Genomic DNA, 11,201 nt, shown 5'->3' with positions numbered 1-11,201 from the left:
TATTATTAGATCATATACTATTCCCTCCGTTTGTCAATACATGATTTTTCAATGTAATTGCCAAAGAATGTAACCAATTGAAAAAATGTCAAAAAATAAAATAAAAATGCAACGAATGAATAAAACCAGGAATTTCTCCAGCGCCATAATACAAAGCTTCATTTAGGAGTTCTTCTCGACACATCACCTTATAAGTGTTGTTTCCTTTGATAATTCAAAAAAAATGAAGACTTGAGCAGGAATACAGCGGTGGATAGAATCTTAACTTAGTATTTGGGAAGAGATAATTTCCACGATCTGATCATGTACAAAGCCATTTGTCACCAGAACACCACCTGAAGGGAATATTAGACGCCTTTCAGCTTCATCTTCTGAAAAATCCAGTTGACTCCCACTCCAATCCGACACCTGAAAGTGTCAATGTCTGGAAAGTTTAAGATGATGCCCATAGAAGTATATATTATAATCTAAATCTATAAACGCATGTGAGAATATTCATACCCTTCCACCTGCTTCATGCACGCATATTATGCCAACAGCATGATCCCAAGCCTATATTGAAATAAATGATCAAATCCAGGCTGTGCTACATAGATTTCCTCAAGAATGGAGTAAAACTCGACTTGTTACCTTAATAAATGATTCATTTCTTGCTCGTTGAATATAAACTGAAGCCCTCCCTGAAGCAATCAGTAAATACTTGCATAAACTGCAAACAGGAGAATGGAGATTGGTCAACATGTGAATAGTCCAGAAGAATTTTTTTTAACAACTTTTTTATTTACGCAACAAGTAAAACTAATAGGCATTGAAGCAAACCTTCCGCAACATGCTGACAAAAGAAGAATCTCTTCATCTCTAACGTTATCAATGTCGATTGTTGCATTGAACAATGTGGATAATGGCATCAAATCCCACGATTGACTCTCTGGAATACTAAAACGAGCTTTATGTATTATGGGACACTCATCAACAGAGCACCTGGTCCAACTGTCAGAAAGTTTGGCTGCACCGTCATTATCTGAGAGCTTTTTTTTCCATGTTCCATAACCCTTATGTGCAACCATGATAATCCCAGATGGTAATAGTCCATTTCCGTTTGTTTCACTGGACGATACATAAGATATATCTTCTCTCCAGTTGGGGCAACCATAACACCTAATACAATCTCCCCATCTACTACAAGAGCCAACCCCACCTGAAAACTTTAGGAAATATGCCTTTAGCCAAATGGAAACAACAACAACAAAAAAAGCTCCCAAAAAGAAAAAAGGCATACCACATATAGGGCCTCGATGCCTTTTACAAATCCTTTTGTGCCATCAATTGGATCCAGCACCTGCAATAGGTTGGTGCACTTCACAAAAGCTATTTGAAGCAGAAAACAACTTGTAAACTTTAAACTACTTTAGGAATGAGATAAATCTACATGGCGAAAAACAATAAACTCAGAACCACCTTCTTCATAACAAATGAAATGTGCTAGATCTAGATTAATGTAGATCAACAAGCCTACTTGTACCTACCCAATATGTGGCAGGATTCCGTCCAAAGACAAAACCATCTTTAGCACCTCTGTCAATTGCTTCAAGCACATCAGATTGTGTTAATGGTTCATCACCAAACCTTGTATTATCAGTGACCACACTTACCACGGAATCGACTAGATTGTTTGCACGTAAGAAAGCAGAGTCTTCTTCGGCCACCAATGGGATAGAAGGAAACAATTTACCTAGTTCTACCACATAAAAGAAGGACGCAGAATGATCTTACTAGAATGTTATCTTCTAAAGTAAAGGAAAAATTATCCAAGCCTCAACATAAAACTGGATTCGTTAATTGCAGTCTAAGGAAACACCCAATTAAATACAGAACCTTAGAAGTAATTACCAAGGCTGAGAAGAGCCTGAACCCCAAAATCTGCTATGGTGACTGGAGTTTGGTCGATTTTTTCCATAATACGTCCTTCTTTCGAGAACAACGACGTTTTGACCTACAATGGAATGAAATGAGAGGCACAAAACAAAAACAAATTCAATCGAAAGATAGAGAAGATATAATTGAAATGGGAATGAAGAGATGAATTACTTACGTCCACACAAAGTCTACAAGCTCTTTCTACAACATCAACAGCAGCTTCGAGCTCTTTATAATACTGGGGGTCTTGATTTGAATATGGATGATTCGACCTGGGAATATACAATTGAAGTAAGAAATGGAAATTCAAATTTGGGACTGAAGCTGAGAAGAAGTGCCAAAGTAACCTAGCGGCGACGAATCTTCTGTAGGGAGGAGTACGGTAAGGGTTTCTTCGTCGGCGGAAGAATCTGACGGTGGAGAATGCTGAAACGGAATGGAGAAGAAGAAGATTCATGGCGGGAAGGGAACACACCTGAACAATTCGTTGACCAAACAAGACTTTTTCTTTCCCTCACAATTGAAATGAACAAATCATGGTATATTAATGGAAGCATGCGCCTTCTTGAGATTTCCTAACAGCTACTCTGCTAGTTCTATAACCTGCAAATGCTATTTATATGCCATAGCTCATAATTTTCATTGGTTTTATGTGTGGTATCTTTATGTTCTCATATACCTATATTGCTTTACTTGGAAAAATTGCTGCTTTATAATCTTCCTAGTTACGCTTATGTTTTCCAGATAACATGAAATAAAAGTCGAGCACAATCAATAAATATTCGGAGTTGGAGCTTGAGTTTCAATTTTTTTTGTCCAATATTTGCTGCTATGATTTGGTCCGGCACTTGCCTAAACTTTATTTTTAAAACTACCTAGAATTTGTATGTACAGTTTTCATTTTCTGATCAATTTATGCAGTCTGTTTTGACTATTGAATTACATTGTAATAGGCCACCATTTAAAATGATAACTACTATAGTGCCCGGATGTTGTCCCGGATTCTCTTAGCAATTTTAATTGTATATGTACTCTTATCAATCTCAATAAATTAACCTTTTTGAATTTAATAAAACTATCTTATATTATAAAAATGAAAAAAAATCACCTATGTCATATTACTATATTAATTTTATATATGGGAAAAAAATTTACATATCCATGAAATGATAATTGTACTTCATACTTTAAAACTTTACCTTGTTGCTTGCACGTCAATCCAAGGTGGAGGTTAAAGAAAAATGCTACGATTCAAAATAGAATTTGATTTTATGGCAGAAAAAAAAAAGTTTACATTGCAAACCACAAGGTCTCAGGGTCAAGTCTGTGTGTATGTTCTTTCACCATCGTCGCCATCAACATCCATAATCAGAGAATTTAATTTTATGGAATAATTAAATTATCGAGAAATACTAATAAAAAAGAAAAATAAAAGTTTGTCTAAAATCTAAAATTTCTTTATTTTCGAAATATAAAAATACCAATTACCAAATGATATCCATGCAATGTTTAGGATTCTTTGATTTCGATCTTCTACAATTCATTCCAATTAGCAATGATGAAGTATCGCTATATTTGATGGCGATAACAACGAACAATTCCAAACTGAAACTTTTTGAAACTGAGAAAAAGTTGAAAAGAAAAAATATCAATCGAAACTAAATAGCCTCAAACCCATATTATTAAAATAAAAACGAAATTAAAGATTAAAATTCAGAAAAATAAATTTAAAAAAATATAATTTCTAATTCAAATCGGATGAATCTAATTCCACGAATCCTTTAATTGGAAAGGAACATCATCAACAAAATTGAAAAAAGATAATGACTTTAATTGAATCTATGCGTTGTTGAAATGCGAGAAAAATTTTGATTTTTTTTTTTTTTTTAACTCGTGAAGAAAAGATGATATTTCTTTGGATTGAAGAGAAATCATGATTTATTTGTCTAATGAGTTTATTCAAGAATTTAAGGTTTAACTTTAAACGTCATGAAAATTGGATTGTAAAATTGGAAATTATATGAAATTTTCTTCTGATTGAATCTTGTTCGAGCTTTCAATCATAATCTGGTTTTGCTCCTTTTATACAGATGAGATGGCTGTACTTGATGGAGACAAAACCAATGAAGCATTAACCTCTGGAATTGGAAAGAAATCTAAGGAAGTTTAAGATTGGTAAAAGATTTCTAATGCAGTGTGCATTTTATAGTAAACGTCATGCAGTTTCTTTTTTAAGTCAAACGTCATGCACTTTGAATTTTCTTTTAATTTTAATTAAAACAATATTCTATTAATGCAGTGTGGATTTTATTTTAATTTTGATTTCTTAAAAAAATTCTATTTGGATAATGATAAGGGAGGCTCCACAATCACCCAATTGAAAAAAGACTGTTTTAATAGTTTTTACTGATGTCAATCATAAAACATGAATGTTCTTTTGGTCTTTTCTCAATTTAAGCACTTGGTCTATCAAACACTCATATACTAACTCTCATAAATAAGCTAAACTTTTTAAACAGTTTTACCGAACACCAAATTCCTTAGTTTTCAGCCGTTCAAATCAGCCACTTGAAAAGAAGTGCTTCGATCAGCCGTAAGCTGTAAGCCACAACAATCACAAACTCACCCTTAGTTACCCTCCAGTCCGCTTGGTGTGTAACATAATAAAAATTGTTTTGATCTAGTTTAAGTGTCATTCTATGAACTTATATACTAGACATGGCCATGGTCCGATTTCGATTTCGAACCGGCAGTTAACGGCTCTTAAATTTGTGGAACCGAACCGGAATCGGCGGTTCCGATTCGATTTCATATAATTTTGAAAAAATTAAGAATTAGAATGAAATCGTCAAAAAATCGATTCCGGTTCGGTTCCAGAATTGGAACCGCGTTGTAAGGCTCGGTTTCGGACCGTGGACACGTCTATATATACATTACTATTTTTTTTCAGTTTTTTAACACAAGTAAAAGTATAGTCTAGTAAATTTTGTAATCCTTCGTATCTCAATACATATTTTTTTAGACTTTATATTTCGTCTCAAAATAAAATATTTCTCTTACATAATTTAAATTAAAATATGTTGTATTTCTCATATAATCATGTTATGTATGTAAATATCTAAAAATTATGCAAAGAGAGACGAAAAGAATAATTACTAAAGACATACGAATCATAAACTTCTTTCAACTAATTATTTTTTTAATATTTATAATTTTTATTAAATTATATTTGAAAGTGGACTAAAATAAAATAGAAATAGAAAAGATCGAGTAATTTAACAATTCTTGAAGGAAGCTTCGAAAAATCTTCTTATGGCCATGGCCATTTTGATTTGACACATCATTTTGAAGGAAAAAAAAAACACATCAATTAGGCCAAGAGTCCACTAACCCCATTTAATTAACTCGTTATTATTTTGACAATTCAAATCCTTCCAAGTTCCAACTAAACTAATCATAGTTTGAGAAAACAATAGCCAGAAAAAAGCTTTATTCTTACCGAATCAACATTTTTTTTACCGAATCAACATGACTTTGGAAAAAAAAAAGTTTTAAATTAATGATTTAGAACAGCCCCAGCTTCGGCCCCAGCTCAACACCTTCACATAGATGTAGCCGAGGTGTATGTCAAAATCGAATCGGAATAGAAATTTTTATGATTTTATTCCGATTTTATGTTTTAAACAATTATATGGTAATGGAATCGAACCGAAGCTGCATAGAACAAAAAATAGAAACCGTCCATTTTAAAAAAAAAATTAATTTTAATTTCATAAATTTAAGAATCATGTGAACATAGGAAGGCTACCTTCACGTGAACCACGAAATGATTTTTCATTCTTGCAATTATATCTTTATTTTTGAAAAAATCTGTTAAGACTGTCAAACGATTGTTTAAAAATAAAACCAACTCCCTCCCAATTGCTGGTTTATTCATAATTGTTGTCTGTTGACTTCAAATTAAAGGCCCCATAATAAGTAACACATTTTCAATATCTATCTATCTATAATTTCTTAGTATTTTCCAAATTATAAGGAAATAATTGTCCTCATAGTCATATCTACTCTCTTCCCTTTCCACCCAAACCCACAACAAAAACGGCGTCGTTTATATTGCTATTTATCGTCGGGTGGTGACGTGTTCTTCTGTTCTTCCCTTTGAATCCAACTAATCAAATACAGTTAAATCCTTCCCTCTTAAATCCGCTTTCTTCTTCTCACGAGTCACTATGAGATATTCGGAGAGACCTATAAAATCCGCTTTCTTCACTGTCACTCAGTCTCACGCGCTTCTTCTCAGACCAGCTCGAATCGATCAACCACCGTCCTTCCAACGACACCGTTTTGAAGTTCTGCTGATACTTAAACGTGGCCATAGTCTCCGATAACAGCCACAACAACAACAACAATAGTAAAGGATGGGGAGGATTCTTCAGGCTTCCATTTCGAGGAACAAGCAACACTAATAATATGACACCGTCTACTACCTCGTATCTCCAGCAAAATCACTCAAACGTTGGAAGATCGATCGCTAACGCCGACGCTTCAAATTCAGTTTCCTATGTAGCAAAGTCATTTTTGCCAGTTTGGCGTCGTCTCAAGCTCGATCCGGCTAGAAAGCTATATTTTCCATGTACGTCAGTCTATCTCTCCTATATTTTTTTTCGTTTCTTATGTAGCGAAGTCGCTTTTTTGGGTCATTGTTTGAAACAGAGCAGCATAATTGAAGTGAAATGTGATAGTGACTAAGGGAAAATGTTGTTGTTTTTCAAATTCTTACCATTTATGTTCTGTATACAAGCTCTCTAAGTTTGTGGAGCATCCAGAGAACAATGAAAAACCAATGGATCAGAAGAGCAAGGTCAAGTTCAAAATCATGAGTCTCAAAGTGAATGGTCCAATGGACTATGTGGTTAGTTTGATTTCTTTTATCTAGTGCAGTCCGCAGACTATGCCCAAATTTATAGTTAGCCCTACATAGACTAGGTTGTCATAGGCCCTGCAATGTTTGGAAATTCTCAATGGCGAAGGCATCGCTTGAAATACAGAAATGTTTCTGATTTTTCCGAGGCAGTCATTATGTGCGCTATGTAGCCTTGTTTTTTCGGTTGTTAAGTACTCCATGCTTGAAGGATAGGCCTATTGAGTTTGGTACACGATTAACTATAGTTCTCTTAGTGCTATGTCGTTTTTTTAATTGGAGATGGAAGTATTCCATTCTTGAAAGAGTAGGCATGTTGTGTGAAAAGAAGAAGCCTGGCCTATCATTATGTTCAACTGTGAGCAATCTTTTATGATGAACTGAATGAGGTTCAGTTTCTGTTCAATTTGAACTGGCTGGACGACTTCTACACAAATATATAATTCTGATGAATATTCAAAGTCCTCATCGTTGCTGTTTCTTTCTTTTATCTGAAATGATACATATCATCATGTAAATTCTATTGTTGTCACTATGCAGCGGAACTGATTTGAATGGTTTTCTTTAATCCAGTTTGATGAACAGAAAGATCAAGTTGCCACGTAGATGCAGAATTTTCATACCTCTGATTATCAGCATAATACTACAACATGTCTAGATATGGCCTATATTTCCTTTGTAGCAAATTTCTCCACGGGTGCTCTACTTGCTTTGACTGTTCCCTGGCATTGACTAGGTCAACGAATTCTCCGTCCATGGCATCCACACCGCGGATTCTTCTAAGTTTGGCTCTGACTTTGTCGTGCTGGCCACGTTTGATCAGGGAGTTTGGTGTGTCGGGGTGACATAACGATCTGATGATTAGCGCCATCTCAGAGAGGTAAAGTGGGACAAACTCCATTAGTAAGTAAAACTCAGTTGTTAGACAATGGGTCTTTATTATATATGTCTTGTAAGACTTTCGGTCACTCAAAACTTATAACCTTTCCTTAATTGCTAAGCAGGGATGGCGAATCATGGTTAATCCGGACTCCCTTGTTGCTCGATTGCTGAAGGATAAATATTTCAAGAGGCAGCACTTTGTGACGGCCGGGCTTGGAAGGTCGCCATCTGATATTTGGAGGGCGCTGATTGAATCGAGAGATGTTCTGCTTGCTGGTGGAAGATGGCGAGTAGGGGACGGGCATACCATTCAGGTTTATTCAGACAAATGGGTCAAAAACTTACCCAATAATAGGGTTCCGATGCCTAACTCGGAAACGAATGTGCATCTATTTGTTAATGATCTGATTTCAGTGCGTACTGGTGGATGGGATTGGGACTTGTTGCACCAACGGTTTCCTTCTAATGTTTGTGTTGCTATTTGTAGTACTCCAATTGGTGGTTTATCCTCTTCGGATCAACTAACTTGGATGCATGGACAGTCGGGTGCTTATGAAGTGAAGTCGGGTTACTATGTTGCTCGGGACTTGCTGCTTGCTCGCAAAAATGAAAATGCAGCTGTCGGACCTCTTTTACATGCTTTCCAGCATTGGCAAACTTTGTGGCAGCTGAAGTTACGTCCCAATATCCGATTCTTTGCTTGGAAGTTGTGTAAATGTCTCCTTGGTACGCGGGATAATTTAAATCTTCGTGGTATGTCTCTTCCCACTTATTGTGAAATCTGTGTGATGATGCTGAGTCCGTACTTCATGTTTTTCGTAACTGTATGTGGACCAAATCTTCATGGAATCTGATGGGTCTTAGCTGGGTTACTGATTCTGCTATTCCTAATGTTACGGACCGGTTAAATGATGTGTTTTCTAAACTGTCAGAATTAGAGTTGCGTAAATTTGTGGTTGCTTGTTGGTGGGTGTGGAACAATCGCAATAGAACTATTTTCGAGCAGGTTTGTGATCGAGCTATTACTTGTCGTATGGCGATAGAGAAATGGCTGGTGGAGCATAGTTTCATCGAGCAGGTTACAATTTTACAAAGGCCAAGGCAGTTGGTTAATGTGCAGGAAGTGTGGAAGCCACCTGATGTGGGATGGATTAAAGTTAATTATGATGATTCGTTTCGATATGGGTCTAGAGGTAATAAATATGGACTGGTGGCGAGGGACACAAACGGGCAAGTCTTGCACGCTGAAATGGGCCTGATTGGTTGGTCAGGTGGAAGACTCTTTCCATGCAGTGGCAGCTAGTCGTGCAATCCAATGGGCAGCTAGCGTGCAGCTGGGAAAGGTGATCTTTGAAGGGGATTGTCAGCTGCTACATAAGGAACTAATCTCTTCGTCGAAAAGCTGCACTGCTAGTGGATTATTGATCGAGTTGATTAGCGAGGATGATTTTTTTTTATGCTTTTACTTTTGTTAAAAGGTTAGGAAATAAAGTGGCTCATTCTATGGCCAAACTCGAGTCTAACCTTTCTGTTGTTTATTTCTCTTATCAGTCGTTACCCTCGCTTGTTCAAACTTTGATATCTTCTCATATTTCATCTTTATAAAATGAGGTGAATGTTTATTAAAAAAAAAAAAGAACAAACCAAAATCAAAATAGATTTTTAGTTTTAATTTATCTTTTCATTTTTATGTTCATTTTCCATTAGATTACGTCTTTACGTAACATCAGTCAAGTCAAGTAAACAAAAATGTCATTTTTTTGGGACACAAGTTGATGTCAAGTGGGAAAAGAATTATTCTATCTTTAACCAAACGAGCAGTAAACAAACAGAAAAGAAGACTGGAGTATATAATACTGGAAACATTTTTCTAACCCATAAGAAATGCAACTCTTGTCATTTACACAATTTGTGCATTTAGATGGCCGTATAATTATTTAGTCTCATGTAATTGTGTGTAATTCAAGAGCTCCATACACGTAAAAACAGATATGTACTAATCGTTGAAAAATGTGACCATGCACATGTTAGTGTGGATAAACTATGAAAGATTTTTATTTATTCCACACTGTCACAACCTTTCCTTTTCTTTTATTTCTTCTCCTAGGAAACAAACAGAAAACAGATCTGTCGTCTTTTATTTCTTTTACTAGGTCAACGTCTTAGTCAACGTTAAAAATCACCTATTTGTCCCTTCTGACCAATCAAATCAGGACACATGTATATTATGTGAAAAAAACAATTCAAATTCAAATATCAACAGACCTTCATCTTGCAGCTCGACTCGGTGATAAAAGAACAACTCAAATTCAATCATCGATACATCAAATCCATTCAATTCGCCGTGTAAACACTGATCATATAAAAAGAAATGAACTGTGTCTAGTTAACAATCTTCCTATTTTTCGGTTTAATTGTTCTTTTGTCAAATCACAAAATACTCATACGAGTTAGAATTCAGCATTAACTTAATTAGTAGAATATTCTAGATATTATTAGAGTTAAAATAGTTAGCTAAAATTCTAGAAAATACTAGAACTTAAAAAAATAAAGATGTAAGTAATAGTAGTCTAGAAGCTTAAGGATTTGTGTAGAAATATAAGAAAGTCTAGAATGGTGGAGATTGTGTCTCCACCGACATATACATAGTATAAATAGGTAGTCAAATGTATGCAAATGTATGTATGCACAATAAAGAGTGAAAATTTTAGAGAAACATAAGAGTGTGCATTTGTGTTAGTGAGTGGCGTGAGGCTTAGCTAAATAGAGAGTGTTAGCTATAGTCGAGTGTGAATGATTAATTAAGAGTGGTTCTTGAGTAAATATTGTCAGGTATATTTGATAATAATAATAGAAGTATACTTTGATAGTATGTTTGAGTCGTCGCGATCTCAAAAATTTGATATCAGAGCCAACTCGATTATTTAGCAGAGGCGCTGTCGAAATTATTATTGATAGTTTAACTATCAATTTAGGTGATCCTGACAAGAGGAGGTTTTGCTCGTCGATCGAGAAGCAAATTACGTTGGCGAAGATTGGAAGTGCAGGCAGCATGAAAAGGCTAAATAATCATAATTATAGTACGTGGAATACGTGCATAGAGTATTTGCAAGGACACGATTTGTGGGAGATTGTTGATGGGAACGAGTCGACACCACCGACGGAACAAGATGCTGCAGCTTTGAAGAAATGGAAGATCAAAGCTTGGAAGGCGATGTTCGCGATAAAGACCACTATTGAGGAGGATATGTTGGAGCATATTAGGTACGCCACCACAGCTAAAGAATCTTGGGATATATTGGCCTCTAAATTTTCAAGAAAAAATTATGTGCGGCTCCAGTTATTAAAAAACGAGTTAATGACAACTAAGCAAGATAAACTGTCCATAAATGATTTTTTCACAAGATTAAATTATTATGTCGGGAAATCTCCGAGTTAGACCCGACATCTAAAATTAACGAAGAAAGGATGAGAAGAATAA

At 35.4% G+C, this 11,201-nt stretch overlaps 1 protein-coding gene across 1 annotated transcript; it reads right to left on the bottom strand.

Moving 5' to 3' along the window:
• Positions 1-261: 261 nt before the first annotated feature.
• On the bottom strand, positions 262-2,377 carry LOC139884603 (putative 3'(2'),5'-bisphosphate nucleotidase, mitochondrial). Its single transcript, XM_071868619.1, is given in 10 exon segments — positions 262-408; positions 502-552; positions 631-709; positions 820-1,153; positions 1,156-1,198; positions 1,280-1,339; positions 1,527-1,738; positions 1,891-1,993; positions 2,093-2,189; positions 2,265-2,377. Coding segments are annotated over 10 exon segments (1,236 nt in total). The 5' UTR covers positions 2,375-2,377.
• Positions 2,378-11,201: the final 8,824 nt, after the last annotated feature.

The sequence above is a fragment of the Rutidosis leptorrhynchoides genome, unplaced genomic scaffold (genome assembly GCF_046630445.1).
Source record: "Rutidosis leptorrhynchoides isolate AG116_Rl617_1_P2 unplaced genomic scaffold, CSIRO_AGI_Rlap_v1 contig575, whole genome shotgun sequence".
Taxonomy (NCBI): domain Eukaryota; kingdom Viridiplantae; phylum Streptophyta; class Magnoliopsida; order Asterales; family Asteraceae; genus Rutidosis; species Rutidosis leptorrhynchoides.
The sequence above is the reverse complement of the archived record's forward strand: the minus strand, read 5'-3'. Positions and strand labels throughout refer to the sequence as shown.